General features: G+C 39.5%; 3 protein-coding genes across 4 annotated transcripts; all 3 read left to right on the plus strand.

Moving 5' to 3' along the window:
- Window positions 1-13: 13 nt before the first annotated feature.
- Window positions 14-3,109, plus strand: leng1 (leukocyte receptor cluster (LRC) member 1). The gene is made up of 4 exons (XM_079836315.1): window positions 14-481; window positions 696-887; window positions 1,482-1,777; window positions 2,560-3,109. The coding sequence occupies exons 1-4, from the start codon at window positions 350-352 to the stop codon at window positions 2,771-2,773; spliced, it is 834 nt and encodes a 277-aa protein (XP_079692441.1). The 5' UTR covers window positions 14-349; the 3' UTR covers window positions 2,774-3,109.
- An 863-nt stretch (window positions 3,110-3,972) lies between these two features.
- On the plus strand, window positions 3,973-13,675 carry LOC307139226 (uncharacterized protein; the record flags this gene model as incomplete). Its single annotated transcript, XM_079838116.1, has 13 exons — window positions 3,973-4,539; window positions 7,299-7,330; window positions 7,940-8,073; window positions 8,235-8,379; window positions 8,491-8,561; window positions 9,151-9,269; window positions 9,707-9,794; window positions 10,189-10,337; window positions 10,463-10,547; window positions 10,787-10,908; window positions 11,081-11,230; window positions 11,600-13,561; window positions 13,660-13,675. The coding sequence occupies exons 7-13, from the start codon at window positions 9,777-9,779 to the stop codon at window positions 13,673-13,675; spliced, it is 2,502 nt and encodes an 833-aa protein (XP_079694242.1). The 5' UTR covers window positions 3,973-4,539; window positions 7,299-7,330; window positions 7,940-8,073; window positions 8,235-8,379; window positions 8,491-8,561; window positions 9,151-9,269; window positions 9,707-9,776.
- LOC307138128 (uncharacterized protein) lies at window positions 13,599-21,982 on the plus strand. 2 transcript variants are annotated; one of them, XM_079836278.1, is made up of 6 exons: window positions 13,599-17,951; window positions 18,040-18,203; window positions 18,395-18,528; window positions 18,814-19,148; window positions 19,264-19,342; window positions 20,600-21,982. In XM_079836278.1, exons 1-6 carry the CDS (start codon window positions 13,695-13,697, stop codon window positions 20,725-20,727), a joined length of 5,097 nt encoding a protein of 1,698 aa, XP_079692404.1. In that variant the 5' UTR covers window positions 13,599-13,694; the 3' UTR covers window positions 20,728-21,982. The 2 variants fall into 2 exon arrangements, with proteins under 2 accessions (XP_079692404.1, XP_079692405.1); XM_079836279.1 differs by having other exon boundaries at window positions 14,145-17,951; window positions 18,398-18,528; window positions 20,600-21,981.
- The last annotated feature ends 964 nt before the right edge of the window (window positions 21,983-22,946 follow it).

A 22,946-nucleotide genomic window follows, 5' to 3' on the forward strand; every position in this document is an offset into this window, starting at 1 on the left:
GACTGTCCACTGCGTCACAAATATTTTACGTGTGACGTAATCACACTACGACAACTTACTTCCGGTGTTTAGCTCACTGTCCATAGCATTCAGTTGGTGTGTTTTTCCGAAAGCTGTTTAAATGTGTTTTGCTGTGAATATGCAGTATGAAAGAAACAGATCTGACAGTTACCGACGTGATTCGCTGAGGGGTTTGAATTTCGTTGCGTAGTTAGTCGACGAGGCTGTTTGTTTCGAGCCATAAACTGAGCTTTTTCCGCTTTTGTTGGGTCTTGTATGTGCCCTGAAAACCTCGCTACGAATCCGCAATTATATTTGTCAGTTTGACTGTTCTCGTAAGTATTTCACAATGAATATTTTACCTAAAAAGAGCTGGCACGTGCGCAATAAGGACAACATTGCGCGCGTGCGCCGCGACGAGGCTTGTGCAGCAGAGGAAGAACGGGAGATTCAGAGGCGAGTGGAACGCGCAGAGCAAGAGGTAACCATAGCAACCCAGCATCCTTCCGCTGTTTCTAGGTTAATTTACTACTTTCGCAGCCCCTCTTAAATAATATATTTAAAATAAAATGTGGATTTTGTCAATGTATCATAAATATAATGCATGCTTAAATGCTGCTTGTATTCTGTCTGCGTTGCTATCTACATATCATGGCTTGCATTTTGAGCTGAACGTTTGTCCCATAATCCCTCAGGCTCGAACCGAGTATTTGAGAAAGAAATCTCGAGCAGCTCTTCAGCAGACAGGGGAATGCACAGAGGATGGAGAGGTGGCGGAGACAAGCCGAGGAGCCAAAGAGATAGAACACCTAAATCTTTTTCCTCTAGAGGACTCATCTGAAAAGAAAGGAAATGCAGAATACCTCAAAGAGAAGAAGGAAGAAAAGGTGTGACAAAAATAATAAACACATCCTTCCTACAGTTTTAATGTTTTTTTTTTGTTTTAAAGTCACCATGAAATCAAAATGGACAATTCTTAATTTTTTATGCCATATTTCAGCATTTGTTATAAATCAGGGGGGTCCAACCATGCTCCTGGAGAGCTACCGTCCTGCAGATTTCAGTTCCAACCCTACTCCAACACACTTGTCTGTAATTATCTAGCACCCTGAACACCATGATTAGCTGGTTCAGGTGTGTTTGATTGAGGTTGGAGCTAAAATCTGCAAGTTGGTAGCTCTCCAGGACCAGGGTTGGACACCCCTGTAATAAATGTTTTATCCGTGCATATCATATTTTTAAAATGTATATGCCCCTCTTAATCTTTAATCGAAATACATTTCCCTCCCTCTTGCAACGACATCTCTTCTCTGATGATGTGTTAACTGGTGTGTGTGCGGGACAACCTGTCACTCGCATGACATCACAACAATAGCAATGCGTTTCATGCCGACTTTAAGATTTTGCAATATACTTTCCATACTGCCATTGTCTATTTAAAATTGTAATTTTAAAGCTGTTTTTGTGCTATTTTATTCTAGGAGAAGCAGGAACGTGCTATTGGTATTTTAGTGTCTCTAGGTCCCGCTCCTGGAACAGAAGCCACTCCCTGGTACCTGAAAGACGGAAAAGACCAAGAGGAAGAGACAGACAAAAAACAGAAAGGCATAAACAAGCAAAGAACCATAACTGAAGAGGAAAGAGAAAAGAAAGACAGGAAACTGAAAGACCTTTTGGATCCTCTTAAAGAAATGAAAAAAGCACTGGCAGTGAAGGACAGAAAGGAGAAAAAGCATAAGAAGAAGAACGACAGAGGAGAGAAGAGGAGTGGAGAGAGGTGCGAAATCATTTTTCTATTTCTGTCAACACCAATAAAGCATCTTGCCTGACTACACAACAATTTAGTCATACTTCACAAGTCATAATGATCACTGAGCCGTTTCTTGAAAGTGAAAATGTGAACATGAATAGTTGCAATCTGCAAGAATTTGATGTAAATATGTTTGTAATCTACCATTCCGTTCTAAAGTTTGGGATGGCGAGGTTCTTTTCTTTTTATAATGTTTTTGAAATAAGTCTGAATTTGTAAGAAGTTTATTTGATCAAAAATGGTAAATAATATTACAATTTAATAAATGTGATTAGTTCCTTTAATGGCAAAGCTGAATTGTTAGCAGCCATTACTGCAGTCTTCGGTGTCACATGATCCTTCAGAAATCATTCTAATATGCTGATATTACAATATTGCTGCTCAATAAACATTCCTTATTATTCTTTTGGAGGATCCTTTGATGTATCAAAAAAATGATTTGAAATAGAAATATTTTGTAATGTTATAAATATCTTCACTGTAAATTTTGATCAATTTAACACGTCCTTGCTGACTAAAAGTATAACTTTTTCCAAAACTAATTTTCCCATCAGTTTAGAATTACTAGATACAGGAAAAGAAATGAGGACGTATTACATAATTTACTCTCTGAAAATGGTTTCCCTTGCAAACTAGTTCACTTACAGGGCATGAGTAGATCCCCGCTGCAGTAGTAACATCTTGCTCTTTTCTTGAATTCTTTTGCCAACCTTTTCATCCTGAAATTATTTATTTTACTCTCATGACAGTTCAATTGAGAGGTTACGGGCTGAACGGCTGCAGAGAGAAGCCGAGGAGAGGAAGCGGACACAGGCTTTACTGCAACAGAGGAGTGGAGGCGGGAAAGAAAAAGAGCACGAGCGAGAGATGGGCGATAGAGACAGACCATACAACAGCGCCTACTTTCCTGAATTGGCACGGAAAAGGCAAAGGAGAGACCGAGATCAGTTTGGCTTTTATTAGCTAACAAAGGCAGTAATTCACTATGTCTAGAATGTGCAGAACTGTTTTGTGAGCGGACAAGAAATTAGCCAGGTTCAAAGTGTGAAGACCATTTAAAATGACTGATTGCTATTTAAAAGCCATCGATCTGGCCTCTTCATCCCTTTTATTGGCATCAGATGACTTGGTAAAAAATGGACAAACAGGAAAACCTCCCGTTTGCCTGTATTTGTGCTGACAGCACAAGAGCAAATAAGCTGTTGTAAAAATGTCATCTTTTGATTTGTAAGATCTGCATCAGTTGTTTTCCTGTACAAATATGAGGCATCAGCATTAAAACAAGCCATTATTGTGAGACTAAGAACATCTCTTTGCTGCTGATACTGGAGGAGTCCATAAAATATCTGGTTATCATGTAAATACTTCATTACACTGCTAGTATTGCATAGCTGGACTAAACAGCAAAAAGTCTGGTCCATATTGGCCCTTATCTGGCCGTGCTGCCCTCTGACTGTTTGACCTAAATGTAAAGTTTAGGCGCAGGTTTATCTGAATAGATTAATATAATATACCATAGTATATTGTGGGGAAAAAATGGCACAGCACAGCAGTCTCTGCGATAAATTGTACAGAAAACGCATGGAAATATAGTGTAACCTCTACAGGAGAGAAAATAACTGGATTATTTTTTCACAAAAATGCCTAAAAAAAAAAAAAAGCAGAATATACAGTTTTCTGCAATATGCATAGTGTGAGAATGGCATCTGAAACGCACACATTAATAATAGAATTACATGCTAAAAGAAAATAAATGATGCATTCGTCTCAATTCATTATCCTTTACAGTTAATAATATAGTGCAGTTATGAATTTTCATTAAGACAATTTTTTTTGTGGGACACAAATAATCAAGAATATAAGTGTTATAAAGTATGCTAGGAGGGGATGGGATTATGACATTTGCTTTAATTGGTATTTAAAGACATCTTTGTGGTGAAAATATTTGGCCACTTCCAGACCCAGACAGAGATTTGCATGTTATTAACTTGAAGGCTGTATAGAGAATATCAATGGCACGCTCAGTGCACCTGTCCTCCCAAACGGATCATGTCACCGCTCCGTGGAGGTGGTCCGATTTAGAGGGATTTTGATGCAATGATACCCAAGGCCACGACACGGGGGCGTTGACGTTCTCTCCAGTCTCATAAACAAACGCTTTTGTTGGCCCACAGCAGGTACCTGAGTGAAGGGCATCACGTAATCGTTGTATTGCGAGGCAACGTCTACCTACGAAAATCGCCGCGAGGCGCGCGCAGCTCCACAGAGATTTTAATAGCGCAAACTCGGTTGCGTCTGACGTAGAGGGGCTTCTTGGAAGAAAACATAGCTGGACCACATGATACTGACACATTATATAGGATAGGATATAGAACCAATAGAATGACTTCACTGGTGTTTTTTGCCCGTTTTCGACCATTGGGACGCGATGAGGACGGAATAGTAACAGCGCGCTGCTGAGGATGCGGATCGCGGGATTAAGCTGACACAAAAGAGCGTTCACAGCGTGTTTAATTGCGGATTAAAAGAGGACACCAGCCTTGCACAACAAGGAGACGTTTCTTTATTAGCGTGGAGCCAGACGCGCGGCGGGGAACGTTGACAGCATCGCTCGGATGGTGGTTCCGTGGACCGCGCGACCATGTCACTACAGTGCTGGGTGATTGTTCTGGTCGGGCTGATGTCGTACTTCAACCCGGAGAGAGCACTGGGAGCCCCGCAGCAGGAAGGTGAGCGTGTCGTTTAGATGGCATGTTATCGATGCGCGCTCGAGGGGGGAGGAGGCGATGAGACGCTATGTGAATAAGGCAAATTTGACAGTCTGAGGAGTATTTTTACATTTCTGGATGGGGGTGACGCTCATTAAATATTATTTCATTAATATCTCTATATATCTAAGAGACATATCTGTTAGAAAGTACATATTGGCACCATACATGCGTCCATTTAAAGAGCCCAGTCATCATGCACTGGTTATAATAAAGGAGCCTGGCTGTTATTCTGCATGTATGATTTTTCATTGTGGGCCTGCAAAACCGCTCTCCTCTATGTAATTTTACCTTTAGGCCTGAGGTAAATGCTATTTTTACATAGCGCGATTTTTTCCTGAATCATCATCTGTCTGTTTTAACTGTTCGCAGAACTGCATGACCGGGGAGTATTATTAGGTGTCATGTTTTATTTCGCGCATGATTTTAGTGCCATATGAACACAAATGTGCCAGTAGGCCCGCGTGTTTATTTGTGTGCTCTCGTATGCAGTATGTGCACCCATATGGTCCAAGAAGGGAATTGCGCACAGGTCCGTGTCTGTCAGCGTCTGGCCACTGTTTTCCGAACAATAAAAGGTTACCAGATGAATAATAACACCCTTCATGTATTTATACACCTACCTGCATATTAGCCTATATTTTCATAGCTCAAGTGGACGAACACCGCGGGCTGATTCTCGAATGCAGAACGTATGCCTATTGTTAATTGCAAAGCGTGGCATTTGTGGTAATGGTTGATTTTTAATATGCATTTATGGGATTCTTATTATTATTTTATTAATTTTTTTAACACACATAAGGTTCGTGTGTCCTGACATCATGTGATATTTAGACATTTTTAAGCTGTACGATAGGCTCCATAATTAATAAAGGCTTAATTAAGTTATTAAATCAATTCTGTAGCCTACGTGTTAATTATAAATTAGCATTTATTATTAATTATAATAATTACAATGCTATTATATATTATCATTAGGCTATATAATAATAATACTGCTTTATAATTGAGAAAAGATTATGAAAACTAGGATTTATTGATATTTAGGTTTCAGTTCGTTTCCTGGAAAATGGCATCTATAAGTGTCTAAAATGAGCACAACCTCAAATGACCTGCAGTTTTCAGACAACAGGCCCTAATGACTGCTTGCTACTCTGCCTCTTTTTAAACAGCTTTAAACAGCCTCAGCCAAGACCTTGCTGTCAGTCCTGATGTGCCCAAAATGTCTTTTAAAAATGCTATTTTAGGAAAACCATGGCCTACCACTTTTAAAAGTTACATTACTATTCTAAAATGATTAAGAAATGAGAACATTATTATCCTTGCTATTTTCAGTACTATTTTTAATTCAAACATATTTTATTATATGAGATTATTAATTTAGCTATTTGCTTAAAGGGGTCATAGAATGACATTTTTGTACAAGTTAATATGATTCTTTAGTGTCTAAATGAAAAGTTTGTAATATACTTTAATTAAAAATTCTCATTAGTATTGTAAGAAAACACTCATTTTACCTGGTCAAAACCAACTCAGTTTTCAGCAAGTCATTTTAGTGTATGTGACTTTAAATGATAATGAGCTTTGCTGACCCCGCCCCCTCTGCTCTGTGGGGCGTTCGGTTCGACCCGACACAACACCACAACACACGTGGAGTGTTGCCTTGACAACATTTGAGGGTATATTTTCGAGAAATAATGGCAACAGGAGTCTCTGAGGACACATCTAAGCAACCTTATCATTTTGAACCGGAGTCGGACCAGGAACAGATGACGAAACCATCGAAGTTCGAACAGGACGTTTCTGAATGGTTGGTTAACGTCATGTCACTTTGATCTATCTTTGTACTGGCAGAGTAGTGTAGTTGCTATGTGTTTACTGATGTGTTAGTTCATTGACAGATTGATGTTATGTTATAAGATTTTTTTTTTTACATTACTTCTTAATCAGTAACAGACACCGTTATAAACCATGTACAAAAGTAAGCTTAGTGTAGTGTTACCACGTTAACTTTATCACCCGAGTACACAGTTTGTAATAACAAACATAACGCGTTGTTCATTATAAACGTGGGATTATGAATTATATTGAGAACGTCATACACAGAAAGCATGCCGTAATGTAACTTACCCTGTAAACTTTAGCCTCATTCATCGTGAAGCGTGCAAGCGATTTGCAAAGATTAATATAAAGGTTAATAAAACACAACACCACAATCGCTTAGACGCCATTCTGCTCCAGAGTATCAACAATGGCGGACTGATGACAGCTCGCTCAGGGCGGGTCTGTGTTGAAACGCTGCTGTCAATCAACAATCTTAGGAGGGGCGTACACCGTGTAACGTCACACGATCAGACGGCTCGATTTGAGACAGGGGAAAATATATAAGGATATTAAAAAAAAACACTGGATGTATTTTTATCATTATAGGATGGTTGTGTACAGGCACTGCCAACACACATTTCCGTATAATCAACTTGTAAAAGTGCATGTACCATTCTATGACCCCTTTAATGATGAGCTAGTAAAAGGGATATGTCGATTCTCCAGCAATGGCATGTGTGCTAACATTGATGAATAAATGATGAGGTTTCAAGTCAGTTGAATACATGATACGAGTTATTTTAGTTTAGTGGATATTCATTCTTAGCATCTGGTTATTCACAATACCAAAGGTATTTAACCTCCTTGCCCTCCTCCCCACCTTCTCTTCTCCACAGATGGCTCTCCTAAAACAAACGGCCAAATTGAGGTACAAAATCAAGTATGGCACTTTTCCTTCTGACCCAGCAACCCTCCAGAATACAAGAATCTTTTTCAATGATCCAGTCCCTTCCCTAAAAAAAAGGCCCTTCCCCCCAAACAAAACAAATACCTTCCCTTCTTCTTCAATAGTGACGAGTACAAGGAATGTCTTGTATGATGACTCTCTGGTTTCTCTCCTTTGCTTTCCTTAAACCTTAACTCTCAAACCCCTCCCTAAACCCAATATGAAGGTGATCTATTCTGAGCTCCTCTGCTTTTCTCTGTACTTTCACCCTTTGTGCAATGAAAACTCTTCATTGGATTCCTGTGCTATGTTCTGAATGTAACGCTGCCCTTTTAAATTTTTCCCCGTTAGGAAAATATACAAGTTCTCTATCTATCTATCTATCTATCTATCTATCTATCTATCTATCTATCTATCTATCTATCTATCTATCTATCTATCTATCTATCTATCTATCTATCTATCTATCTATCTATCTATCTATCTATCTATCTATCTATCTATCTATCTATCTATCTATCTATCTATCTATCAGTCCCTTAGTATTTGTCAGGATGGATATGTAAAACTCTACCCTTTTTTTCCCCTCAGTCTCTGTGTCCCGGGACGGCTCTCTCTCTCCTCCCCCTTATGTGATTATTCTCATCTCCTGCTCTGGGCTGGTCTCTTTTGTTCTGTTGCTTCTCACCTGCCTTTGCTGCAAAAGAGGAGGCGTGGGATTCAATGTAAGTCTCTTTAGTGTGGAGTTTATACATGTGGGACTTACGTGAATTTTGCATAATGTGGGTGTTACTAATATGAATCAGCATGAAACAGTATGTTTGCTGCTTGTTCTTTTGATGTTTGTTACATTTAACATATTCCCACCTCCACCTTTCTCTTTCAGGAGTTTGATAATGCAGAAGGGGAAGAATGCTCTGGGGCATCCAGCCCTGTTCCTGAGGACAGTTTGTCCTCCTGTCCATCACTACCAGAGGTCTACACTCTCCCACTGCGGGATAAGAACTACACCATCTTACCGAACGGCACAGGTAAACCCACTAACCACAGGCAATATGTACATCTTGCTCCATAACCTGTTCCTAAGTGACAACGTTACAAACCTCCAACTCTCCTTAACACACTCCTGTTGCATCCCACAGACAGCTCTCAATGTTTCCGAAGGCACACTCTCAACTACCTGCAAGAGATTGGAAATGGCTGGTTTGGGAAGGTAGACACATTTCAACGATAAGATTTTTTATCCTCACGAACCGCTTGAACCCATGGTGGATGTTTAACGTATCTAAGAAAACTGAAAAGTATATTATTATGATTTTTTTTGTGTAGTCCTTTCAGGTAAACTGGAATAAAGTAATTCGTTTTTTTTTTAATTATTAATAATTCAGGTATGGATATGCACTTGAATGAATGTTAAGGCTTCTAAATCAGTTTGTAATATCCCAAATATCTGTTAAATTGGTCATTTCACACAAGCAAGTATTATTTCTCAGTATCTTAAATACTTAAAATATGACATTTCAGGCCATGGTCTCATTTTCAGCTGCTCTCTTTCTTACTTGATGACCATCTATAATTACACTGACCTGAATTTGTAGTCTTGTTTGACACGTGTTGGTCGTCTTGGTCTGTATATCCTCACTGCACACATATTTATATAAGAATGTAGCATTTTCATTCTATACACATTCTATTTTTTTCCTCTCTTTCATTAAATGAAAGAAATTTTGATAATAATCCACAGGTTTGGTGTAGCAAACGTTCTTCTTTTTGGGCCTAACCGTTTGATCTGTCTCTGTTAGGTGATACTGGCTGAGGTGCTATGTGACTGCAGCTCCTATCAGGCTGTGGTGAAGGAGCTGAGGGTCAGTGCTAGTCCTCTGGAACAGCGAAAGTTCTTAGCAGAGTCCGAACCGTACAGGTCAGACAAACTGGGTTGCTCTAGCTGTCATTATGTTTAGCTGATTGTTGTTTTTCCTAGTTAGTCCATGTTTTTTTTATATTATTGTTTTATTGAGGCTGTTTACCCCACTTATCTAACACTTAAATTGTTCCTGTAAGCAGTGAATGACCAATTATTGGCATGATAGTAGCTTTTAATGTCGTAGGTTTAATTTGAACACCGGACACATCCGTATACTATACCTCCTCTCAATATATATACATATACTGTATATATAATGTATATTGATGGGCCCTGGAATTCTGCAAAACATAACACATCTATTTATTAGACCAACATTTTATTTTAATTACATTTGCCATCTCTTTCTCTTCTTCCTCTCACCATGTACACCTTATGTTTACAAGAATATTGACAACACAACATTTATTGATTTGTTTTTCCACACCTGACAGAAGTCTTCAGCATCCGAATATCCTCCAGTGTTTGGGCCAGTGCAGTGAGAACATTCCTTTCCTTCTGGTCATGGAGTTCTGTCAGCTGGTGAGAACCCAAATCTCGGACATTGAGACCAGTTTTAAAGAAAAATGCATTTATTTCCTTGGACAATGTGTTTGTCTCTTATCAGTAGTTCAGGGAAATACAATAGGCCTCATTCATGAAACAGTGGTGCATTAAGTTTAACAGAACACGTTCCATTTATGATGGATTGGATTAGATAGTTCATGAAATTTATTTAATTAATTGTCTACATGTGTCATAAAGAAGGCCCATTGTGCACGCAATAAACTAAAATAAATGTTAATATACCTGCATTATATAATCCTAAATTGTCTTAGCACTTTTAATAAGACGTTTTAGAGGATAAAGAATTTTTCCTATTTTCTGTATCCAATATTTATTTGATCAAATAATATCTTTCATTCTGTATCTTCAGGGTGACCTGAAGAGGTATTTAAGAGCTCAGAGGAAGTCTGATGGGATGACCCCTGACCTGTTAAACAGAGACCTCTTGAACTTACAACGAATGGCATATGAGATCACCTCAGGTCTCTTGCATCTCCATGAGAACAATTACATTCACAGGTTAGATTGATTAAATTTCTAACCCTAAAAGCTGTGTGTCAATGTTCTTACCCTAAAATTGACACACAGCATTTGTGTGGGGGGGAAACGATGATGCTATTGTCTGTTTGTCTGTTGTTCTCTAGTGATTTGGCACTGAGGAACATCCTCCTCACTTCAGATCTTACCGTTCGGATCGGAGACTATGGCCTCTCGCACAATCAATATAAGGTACTTAAACAATTACTAAACTTCATTGCACTTCAGAGACTTTATAGATCAAGCCCTCAATCAATCAGTGTCTTAGGTTTTTAGTATAGAGGGTTTTTCTCTGTTCACAATAGGTGATTTGTCAGGATTGAGATATTTCATATTGTTTAGTCAGCATTTAGCTGCATAATGGTTTTAGATCAACTTAGCCTCTTTTTTGAAACTTAGGTAATGTGGTTATCTATATTTTACACAAACAGGAGGATTACTATCTAACCCCAGATAAACTGTGGATACCTCTCCGCTGGATTGCCCCTGAGCTTCTGGAGGAGTTTCGTGGGAATCTGATTGTCACCGATCAAACCAAAACCAGCAATGTGTGGTATGAAAAATTATGGACAAATGTATTTCTAAGGGTATTTAAATCAAGGAATCCATTAATAGCACAAAAGAAGAAAAAAATTGAATAATGGATTTACATATTTTTAAAGGATTTTGATCATGCATACAATACTATGCACTTTGACTTTTTTCCTTCAAATGACAACTGACAGGTCTCTGGGTGTTGTGATATGGGAGCTGTTTGAATTCGGAGCTCAACCGCACAGACATCTGAGTGATGAAGAGGTTCTCACCTTTGTCATAAGGGAACGACAAATCACTCTGGCTCAACCTCGCCTCAAACTCGCTCATGCAGACTATTGGTCAGTATTTTTAATGGCTTTAATTAGATGGAACTATATCTGTATTTAGATAGAATGTTTTACACCTAAAGAAATGAAAAGAACTTCCTATTTCAAGTTTTCCATAAAAAATATTCAAAAATCCTCAAAACGAATGTATCTTGAGTGTATTTTGTCTTACTGCACTGGCAGATTGTTTCTTAATATCTTATAGTGTTGCTTCTCAAGTGAATATGTCTTATTTATATTGTTTTAAGATATTTTAACTGTAAAATGAGACAAAAATGCTTGTTTAAAAAAGATTTGTTATCTAAAGAGAGTCAATTGTAAGGCTGTTATGCAAAATGTGACATACTAATAAATAAACTATATTTTTGCATATTTCCTTAGGTACGAGGTCATGCAGTCATGCTGGCTACCTTCATCCCAGCGGCCAACCGTCAACGAAGTCTTTCTCCTCCTCTCCTCTCTCCTTGCCGCAGAACAGGGAAGCCGGAAGAGTTCTAGAAGAGATGAGGACGAGGAGGACTATGAGGAAGACAGTGGACAAGGAAGGAGAGGAGAAAGTGACGAATCATTTGAAAGACGATGGGATGCACTCCGACCCCCAGCTTTCCAATCAGCCGCACACAAACTTCTGAGGGAGCGAGAGTACGGAAGGGAGGATGGTTGCCTCAGAGGAAACGGAAACTCCTACCCTCTTTTGGACCCCGTGGACAGTATGATCACTCCTACATCTGAGCTTGACGACATCCTTACTGTAACAGAAACCAGCAAAGGCTTAAACTTTGAATATTTCTGGGAAAAGGCCCATGGCAGGAGAGGCTACAAGCCACTTCCTCCACCTCAACCAATACCAACACCCAATTCTGGCCACAGGCAAACTTTGGATACACCCACTGTCGTCCCTGTGATCAGCGCCCGTAGCCCTTCACTGGCCAGCGAGTATTACATTCGTCTGGAAGAGCATACTCCCCAGGATAAGTCCCCTAGTCTAGGAAAAGGGCGCTCGTTAAGATCAAATTCAGTGTGTCCTGGAGATCTGGAGTTGGTTGACCTTCAAACAGGGACTACTGGAAAAGACAGACCAGTGTTCAGTCAGCAAGATGGCTTTACAAGAGGCTCCTCTCAGACTGTCAGATCCAGTGAGGTGAAGGTTTTGGTTCCAAACACTGGCTTGGTTGAGTTTACTAAGGAGAGCTGTAACCGAGTGACAGATTATGCTGTTATAGACATTGGAGAAACACACCAAAAGTCCTTTGGCCCTCAAGCGCCCATTCTTCCACCTAAACCTCGATCAATGTCCATGTCCTCTGGCAGCCGTCTACACTCACGTCCCCTGCCTGCTCCTCCACTAGGATACGCAAGAACATACGGGTTAGATGTCTACCCTGGATCCTCGTACCCGACAGGCAAAGTTGAGACCTCTGATTCTTTACTAATGAGTTCACTGTCAAAAGCCAACTTTGACCATTTGGGCTTAAATCGCACTCACCAGACACTGCCCCCATCTCCATCACACTCTCCCTCCATTCCACCATCTTCTGGCAGTCAGTCCCTGTTCCTCACAACTCAAACCTGTCCTCCACCTCTCCCTCCCCACTATAGACTCCAAAAGGGTCAAAATTACTCACTGGAGATGCATTCCAGATACAATGCGATGCACTTACAAAGAGACCCCCTAAGCTGTGAACATAATGATGAAAAAGAGTATGCTGACAGAGGCATGACACGATCTCAGTCTTTGTATAATTCAAGAGATAGTCCATATGCGTACATTACAGACAACGATCCCTACTCCAGAATGACTCGATCCCAATCCACTATTCCAAAAATTGAAAGAACGTCATCCTCTAGCCCAGAGTTCTCAAAGGATGAGGACGATGATGATGAAGACGATGATGATGATTCAGCTTTCATGTCACCACAGAGAGCCACCAGTGGCACAACCATTCAGCACACCAACCTGGCTAATGAACCAGACCCAGCTACAACCGAGCTTTTCTCAAGGGGGATGAAGCGAACCCAATCCCGCCTCGCCACCATCCTCCCAGCCATATGGAGGGAAGATGCAGTCATGCAACGAGAGCGAGTTGCAGCCGCTAGGAAATCTCCCATACATTTGTTTCTGACTGAGATCTCCAATGACTCTGTGGACATGAAAGATGGAGAAAGCTCATGGGCACGAGAAAGCGATGGAAGAAAAGACAAAGGAATGCGGCGATCCCAGTCTCTTGTCACAGAACTTGACTCATCCTCACAAGCTTGGGCCTCAGATAAAGACTTCCTGCCTGGATATGAAGGCAGTGGCAAAAAGAGAGATTTATTCCTTACAGAGATTGAGACATCTGTGTCGGATTGTGAGGATGCATATGATGGCGAAGGTGGCACCCCTGTTTCCAGATTTGGAACTACACCTCATCCTTTTGCACTTCACTCAAATTTGCCAGTATATGCAGAAGCTGAGGAGGCTTTCTCATCAGGGATGAAGAAGTCTCATTCCCTGCTCTCTGAAATATCTAATGAGAGTGTTGAACCTGAGCCGAAGACAGAGGAAATGACAAGAGAGGAATTTTTGAAGGAGATTCAATCTGCTGAAACATTTCTAACTGAAATCATTACAAGGCAACGTAAAAAGGAGGAGAGTGTGTCACCTGCTCCATTGTCTCCTGAGTATGAGTCAATATGCATCGACCCAGAATCGTCTCAGACAATACGGTTTGAATCAGAAAGAGCAAGAGCAGGAAAACCACCAGGAGATGCAAAAGAAGCAATTTATGCTCAAGTCACCAAGCGGGCAAAACGGAGTGAAATAAAAGTCGCCATGCGCCCAGAAATTCCAGTACTTCAAATTGCATCTGAGTTACAAAATCTTGAATCAAGTCAGAAATTAACTCCAGTTAGTCACTTTACACCTGAAATACAGATTGAGAAGAGTTCCCTTATTGATTTTCCTTCCTCAGAAGTAATGCATAAAAATGGGCCTCTATTGGAGCAGATATCTCCTGTTATAAAAGAGAAACAAGATTCACAAGAGTCTCAGAATCAACATGACCATATAAGTGAAGGTCCAGTAGAAACCAAGAATATGCACAATGTTAATGGTTCACAGAGTTGTGACAAAAATCAAATAACTGATGATACGCAAATTAGAAGTGTAGATGAAAATGATTTGAAGGGCATGTTTGTTCAGGCAAAAGAGCAAATGCAGAAAAATGATTACAGTGTTTCACCTGGCATCGATGTGATGACATCAAATGTAATATTTCAAGAACTTGCACAAAATAAGGAACTGTCAGAACATTCAAAACAGAGCCAAAGTGAATCAAACTCTCCTGATCTTTCACAAAACAGAAATTCAACAGGTGGCACAAGCTCTACAAAGGTGCAGGAAATGGAGACATCCTCTAAATCTCTTAAGCAAACCACTTTAACTGATAAGGAACCCAGTTCAAGGACCATGTGCCATGAAAAAGACAGGGAAATGGCAAATGAGAACATACTTCCAAGTGACACTTCACTCTGTTTGAATGAATCAAGCTCAGATGCTTTCCACTCGCCTATGGTGCATGAACCCAACTCTGATCAGTCATTGTCCACCATGACCCCCACAGATTCTGTCTTGTCACCTTCGACCTCTAGTTCAATGGACTGCCTCACACCTGGAGACTCCTGTTTGGGTGGAGGAAGCAATGGATGGAGGGCCCTTGGAACTGAAACACCACATCGGGATTCTGCCTACTTCTCAGACAGCGACTTGGATGGTGGAGAGGGTTTAGGCAGAAGAATCACCGATGTACTTGGCCCTTCTCGTTCAGTTGGCGTCAGAGCGGGAGAGCGAGGAATATTGATGGGAATTGAGGAAAAGATTGAGGATGAAAGACTACTGGAGCATTTTGAAAAGGAAGTGAAGATAAAACAGGACATTCAGGAATTGTGGGTTTCAGATGATTCATCTGATATAGAGAAGGGTCAAAAACAAGGTGCTGTCATCTCAGGAGATTCTCAGAGTGAATGCAATGCTGAGTTTATTGCCAAGTTGTTCTCCAATGGAGAGGATGAGCCAAATAAAGGAGTTCCATTTAGCAACAGCTCCCTTAACTTCCAAAACTCATCTCTAGTTAAAAATAGTGAGCTGGTAATTTCTCACACATTTTCAAAAGAAAGAATGCTTCATGATTCAAGCGCTATTGATCTCACACTGCTTGCCCATATAGTCTCAGAGCCTCAAAAAAACATTTCTGGACCAGTTTGTCAAGAAGAACTCATTGAACATAGTTCATATTTGCAAACAGCTAAGTATAAAGAGGCACGTTGTACATCACCTGATTTCCCAATTGGTGAACAGTCCTCAGACAAAAGTAAATCTAGGTTATCACGGTTTTACAGCTTACAGTCTGATAATTCTAAATGCATCAGCAGCCCTGAGATAAACATAAAGCTCAGCAATGATGACACCAAATGCGGCCTGACCCAGTTCATCTGGTCTGAGACAAACCTTGAAGGAAGTACAGGAGGAAGTGAAAGGGTTAAGCTTGATATTCAAGACACAGATGCGAATGAACTAGGCTTGAGAAACCTCTCGTATTCAGAGGAGAGTGAGGATGAACAGGCAAAGGAGAGGTCGGAAAGTCAGCTAGCTGTAGGGGAACTCTGTTTTACTAGCAAAGAATCCCCACAAAATGTTGCAGAGGAAGAAGTCAGCAGTATAGAGCTCCCAAAAGATAAACGTTCTGTTGAATTCAGCAGAGGTGCCTCAATATGTCTTGAACTGAAGGAGAAGGAGTTGTGGAGCGCCCTCGAGGAAGATTACGGGACGGTGGAGACTGTTAGAGGGGAATTCAACTGCCAGACATTTCAGGAGGGAGAACTTCACCTTTGGCCTGTGGAAAATGACCAGTGGGCTGCAGCCGAAGCTCAGACACCAGAAGTAGGGCTAGGATCAGAGCTCTTCCCGAGTTTTGGACAAAAGGCGTGGGCAGAGGAGGAACACTTAATGATTAGTCATGAATTCTGGGAATCTGAAGCAAATGATGAGCTTGCAGATAGTGAGTCTCATCCCTCTGCTCAGAGAATATGTGAAGATACATTTAATGATGAGAAGGTAGGACAGACTGATTATCCACCACCTGAGAGGCTGATCCTTTCTGGTGGGGCAAAAGGAACTCTTTCATCTCAGCAAACACCTTTAGAAAGGCTAGAATTTCAGCAAGAGGAGAACAATGAAAATCCAGACATGGCAAATGGATCACCAGAACACTATACTATAAATATAAAGATGGAGGTTGAGAATCTGGAGAACCCAGAGCTGGAGGCACTAGTACAACACAGACCTATTGAGATGGTGATTGATACTCAGAATTCTAAGACGTGTTTACAAAATTATGTGGGAGGTGAATTGCTTAGTAATGAAGAAAATAAAGAGTTTGACCGTCCTGAAAACATGGTAGGTGTAAGAGGTTGTATGACTCACTCTCCCTCATTTTCTATTACAAATTCTCCAACCGATGAGGTGGAACTTTTGCAGTACCACAAAGAATCACTTTCTAGTCACAAGAACAATGTACCAAGAGACCCAACCGAAGCTACCTGGGTGTCCACGACTGAAGCAAGCAAAATGTTGGTTGCAGCCCTTGAAGACCATCAGACCTGCACAATAGACTTGGCTGATAATTCTCACATTTCAGTGTATCCAGAGTGTCATAGTATGGAAACCAGTAGACATGATGTTGACAGTAATCACTGTTCTGTCATGATCAGTGATGCATTTTTTGAAAAAGAAAGATCAGATTCTCCATCTTTCCCAAGTCTCACCATTAGCACTGATCCAGAGCCATGTAAGATCCACAGTAGCAACGTTCAGTGTTCAGCCCCTGCACTGATTTCAATGGAGCTTTCTGAATGTGCTGCTTCCCCACATGCAGGAGTGGGTAAGTGTCAAGGTTCAAGTGGTTTCCCGAATACAGTACACCACATAGAAATCAAGACAAGTTCAAGTCTGTTCTGTGCCACAAATCAAACATCGACCAAAGGACATGAGGAGCTGTCGGGATGTTCTGATGATGCTAACTGTTTAGATCAGTCTCTTGAAGAACTTGCAACTAGTACCACCACTCAAAGCAAAGGTATCACTGCAAACCTGGGACAAAAACTGCACACGTCTCTCATGAAAGAAAACCACATTCACCCAGAATCAAATGCTTCACGGGAGGACGACAGAAATAGCCTTTCCCAGAAGGCCCATCCACCTCTCTCCCAGTGTTCTCTGAACTCCATCCCCGAGTTGTTGATCTCTGAGTGGAAGGACTTGGATGAGGAGCCTCTGGAGGATTTTGAAAAACTAGAGCAGCTGTGCTGCATTTCTGGGGATGAAGAGACCCTTGGAGATCTGTTTTTAGGAAACTTAGATCTGCTTGAATCTTTAAAGAAAAACCCAGAGCAAAGAACAAGTGGTGCTGGTGGTATAATAAACCAGGATGACTCAGCAGATTCAGAAAATAAGGAGCGAGTAGAGCTAAAAGAGGAAGTTGATGGGATCTCAAGAAGCACCTCGGCTGTCTTGCAACACTCAGAGCAATATGAAACCATTTCTCCAAATTTCCAAGGAGAAACTCAGCAGTCAGTGGAGAAGACAACGGGGCAGCATGCGTCAACACCTCTCTCGCCATGCCATTCTACAGATGGTTCCAAAGGGCAGAGGTCACTCTCAAAAATGCAGACAAAAAATGGACTAATGATGCAGGTAAGAAGGACACTAAAATGACCAGTACTCTATTGATGCTCTGCTATTTCTGAAACCTTTTGTGTCTTTATATAATTTTTTTTTTTAGGTTTGTGAGGAGAGACTTCAGTACTCTCTATGTGAAAATGTTCAAACCAATGTCCTGTGGGGTTCTACAGTTAGTGACAGCGTAATTCTACACCCTTGGGGTGCCTCTACCACTTCGTCCTCTGAAGAAAGTGTTGCAAGGAAAGATTTCCAGGACAATGAGAGGTGTGATTATTACTACAGAATATGATATGTGAGAATGGATCTTGGCTTTAATCTCCTCATGGCATGGGTTTCATTGTAGCATTTAATGTAACCAGAGTCTTTGCTTTAGAATTATTATTAACTGAATGCATTTCTTGGTCAAATGAGGTAAAAAAAACAGACTTCATCTTAGTGTAAATGATTTATCTTAGCAGCAAAGAGGAGACTCCACCCTCCTCTCCCTCAGTGTCTATGAGTGAATCTGCTGAAACAAAGACAGAAGGACCGACTGTGCTTGAACAGCCTGAGGTTACTTCTCTGCCAGCTGCAAATCAAGCTATGAAAGGTACTGTCAACTGAAAGCACTTTAATTTTTGAATTTGTGTTAATTTAGTGTGTTTTACATTTTATGTTGTTTTAATATGTTGGGCAATTTTAAATAACACATTTTTTTATTTTAAATGAACCAAAACTGAAAACCGAACAATTAAAGAAAAAGCAATATATTAAAATTGATTTTATGATTGTAAATGATTGGGTGATTTGGTTTATAATCCGGTTATATCCCACCATCTTTAATATTTTTCTTTCATCTCTCCCTCTCCCCCTGTACCATCAACCCCTGTTCCAGCTAAGCTGGCCCGTCTCTCCTTATCCCTCCCTCCGCTCTCTCTCTCTCTTCCTCTCTCACCGAATGCCAAAGGAGGATTCTGGGAAGGGGGAGAACATAGAGGGGGGAGGAGAAGGACTGTATCAGCAGGTAGCGATCCAGATGAAGATGAAGAAGAGGAACAAGAGGACGAATCTCCAAGGCGTGTCATTGTTGTCACAGAGACAGATGTTGACAAGAGAGTGGGTTTACGTAGTTTGCTGAAATCGCCAAAGGAACCCGTGGACAAAGAGAACCGTGACCGTGGGAGGAATGTATCGTTTTTTGATGATGTCACAGTCTATCTTTTCGATCAGGTATGTCAAAGTTGTTTATACAGAAAAGCATCAAGTACCTTCAATTACAAGGTTTCACATTGTTAAACATTGTGCGTTTTGTTACTATTCTGTATCTTAAAACTCTTCATGCCAGGAAACTCCAACCAATGAACTTAGCTCTGGATCTACTAGTTCATCTCCTCACGGAAAACACTCCAACACTGATGGTTTTGGTAAGTGTATAGACCATTTGGGTGTCTGCAAACAGTGATGACGTGTTTTGTGGCAAGCCTACCTGGTGGCAGAAAATAGCCCTCTCCTAAATGGCACACTTCATATGCACATTCGGTCTTGTGGATTTACAATGGGTGACGCGCATGCATGTCTGTTAAGTCCATGAGACCGTAGGGTGTCCCATTTGTCATTTTAGGTTTCCCTTTGTGGTAAATATGTGCCCTCGATGTGCACTTTTGCTGAGTCCGCACTGGATTAAGCACCGCAGCAGACTTCTTCCCAAAAGTCAAAGCCGCGTCACGAAAGTGCGGACTCGTAAGAAGTCCTAAGTGTTTAGGGTGTCAGTTGGGATAGGGCAAATGACAGTTTTAAAATTCTTAAAATACAAATAAAAAATTATTTGCACAATTCAGACTTTTTTTCCTCACAATTCTGAGTTTATATCACAACTCTTACGAGAATTTTTTTTTAAATTGTGAGTTATAAAGTCCAAATTGGGAGATATAAACTCGCAATTGTGAGAAATAATACAAATGTTATAGGTATATAAATGCAAACTCTTTAAAATATTAGGGCTATTTACCCTGTATTTTAACTGTAGGGCTAATACAATTATGCCCCCTGTTAACTGCATATGTGAATATTATGTAGACTAGTGTTTACATCAAATTCATGCTTTCTTAATAGTGTAATCGTCGCAGGTTTCATAAGTCCGGTCTGTACGTTTTTTGGCTTGCAACCATAAACGTCTGTGTTTAGCTTCAACCACAATATTCTGTAAAAATGAAGACCATCTTTTTTTGCATTCTGATTCTGACATCCAAAGGCACAACAAGACTTGTTACCATTGTTTTTCTGCCACCACAATGCGCACGCAGCTGCGGTGACGTCTGCCCCCAAATGGTCTATTCAGCAGAAGATATGATAACGTGGGCCTGATTTGCATAAAGCAAATGTAAAACTTGTGATTGTGCGAAAAGAGTAAAATTCATGTGATAATTTGATAATATCAGCATTTTAGGTAAAAAAAAAATGAAACCAGGAATGTTTTTTGCTCATTCCAGACTCTTCTGTCTGCATCTCCACCGTTTTATGTTGATATGAACGACATATTGCAAGGCTGTTGCACAATTCATATTAGCTGCAGTTAATAGTACTAATAAACATATATCTATCTTTTGTAAAACGTACATAGTACTCCTATAACACCTCTAAGATCACATTTTTCTGATTTTTTCTTTCTTTCTTTTTTTCAGGATCAGGCAGCCACAAGGCATCAAAAAGTAAAGACCATGTAGTGAAGGCAAGATCTCCAACCGGAGTCACTTCTGGCTCATCATCAAGGTTTACAGTAAGCCCTGCAGATGACCCGCATTTAGTGTGACATACTTCTGTTCCCTAAACACCTGGACAAAATGTATCCCCCTGGAGTGAATGAGTGGCCCCCGTTGTCATCGGTAACTATGACGACTCCTGGAGGTTATTTTTTTAACTGCGAGAAAAAGAAGGTCTCCCGTTTCAAAAGGCTGGAGGCAGTCCAGGTTTTACTCACTGCAGCAGCTGGAGTGGGAAATCCACAAATAGAAAGTACCTTCCAAAACAGCCAAAAACCTTGGAGTTCTGTAAAATCTGACATGTACTTTTCGGCTATGCAATGGGAGTCTTATTATGTACCAGCTTAACTGTTCTATTTTCATGGCTTCTTAAAGTACGTTTGTATTTTATTCCCCTTAAATGAAGGGGCGCACTTTCTCTGACCAGTACCTGTCTATTTGTGAGCTTAGAAATATTGACATTGTAAATTTGTTCTCATTGCAGTCAGGCATTCTTGTAGTTTGTGGTTGAGAGGGGAATTGTCTCTCTAAATCACAGCAGTGCAGTTCTCATTTAGCATTTGTACAAACTAAAAATGAAATGGCGACAGAATACAAACTCATTTTAAAACCATTTATTTTAAATGTATTCTTAGAATGCACGAAAAAATAAAACTGCAACTAACTGTTGTTTTATACTGTATTTTTTATTGCAGATGTTATTTATTTCTGTATCTAATTTGTTTACCTGTTTGTTTATTTATTCTGCATTGGTTTTTTATTTAAAGATATGTTTGTCTTTTGGCCTAATTCACTTTATAAGTTTAAGTAAACTGTATATTTACTTTGTATCAAATTATTTTGGATTCGTGGCATTTGCCATTTAATCCTATTAATAACCGCCTCAACAAACATATATCTTTGCATAGGTACAAACACTTTGAAATGTTTTCTCTAATTTAGCTATTTCTAGATGTCAGTCTGTATCTAGTTGTCCTATGATGTGTCTCTCTGCAGGTGTTATTTTCTAATAATGTATTTGACATTAGCTTTTCTTTACTCATTTTGAAGCAGTAATTATAGCTTGGCATGAAAAAAGAGAAATCAGCATACATGACTATTAATTGACTTATCTGTTCATTCATTTCTCGTTTTCAATCATTCATTCAAATGTCTGAGGTAATCCAGATCATTACATCACGTTCAGCATCTGTTTCATTTAGAGGTTTCATATAATTCTGTATGAAGCTGAGGGAGTGGAAATAACATGGAAACTGTGAAACATTTATTGAACTGTTTGATGACAATAAATTGTTCTGTCTTATAATATCTGTGTAAAATCTTGCTTTACAAACTTTGCAATATTATGTTATAATTAATATAATATTAATGTTAAAATTATACATTTTTCTATAATACAACTTAAACTAGCATTACACCAGTGATTAGTATTATGAAGATGCACATTTCACCATACTGTACACTACATGAAGCACAAATCCCATGTCTATTGTTGTGTGCCTATTAGATATGTCTATAAACTATTATCTAACATAAAATTAGTAGAAACAAATAGTTATTATTTTTAATGATCATAAACATTAAATATTGTATTGTAAATTGTCACGCATTTTGCATGCAACCCTGATTTTGTCCCATTACAATAAAAAGGGAGAAAAACATTCCCAAAGAAAATATGGCACACTAGAAACACCATCTTGACTCTTTTTTATACAAAATGTCACAGAATTTTCATTCTATTTTCTCAGTTTCTTTGTTTACACAAACTAAATTCCATGCACTACCATTCGATAAAAGTTAATTTTTATTGTTATTTTGTTTACTTTATTGATGTTTATTTATTGTTCAGTTCTAGAAAATTGATGACACAAATTATGGTTTTAAAGTGTATTTATGTTCGATGTCCTAGATGTTTCTATCAGGTTTACAATATTTGTATAAAATATGTATGTAATATATTTTTTTTTTTAAATTGCTACTTTAAAAAAAAAAAAAAGAGTTCCAATTCCAGGCTCTATTTGATACTTCCCATTTAAATCCCATATGCGTTCCTGAACAAATTTCCCTATTAAGGAAAGTATTATTAAAGAATCGCAGGAAATATGGAACACTACACTGTAGAAAATTGAAGGCCTCACCAATTCAAAATTTTCTAGTGAGCAACCACATCTAAATTTTTCAATTGGCCAAATTGAATTTCTGTGAATTGAATTTTATCCATTGTGGCAACAGTCTGTTAACATGGGCTCAATTAGAAATAATATGTTGA

This window comes from Gobio gobio, assembly GCF_949357685.1.
Source record: "Gobio gobio genome assembly, chromosome: 15".
Classification (NCBI taxonomy): domain Eukaryota; kingdom Metazoa; phylum Chordata; class Actinopteri; order Cypriniformes; family Gobionidae; genus Gobio; species Gobio gobio.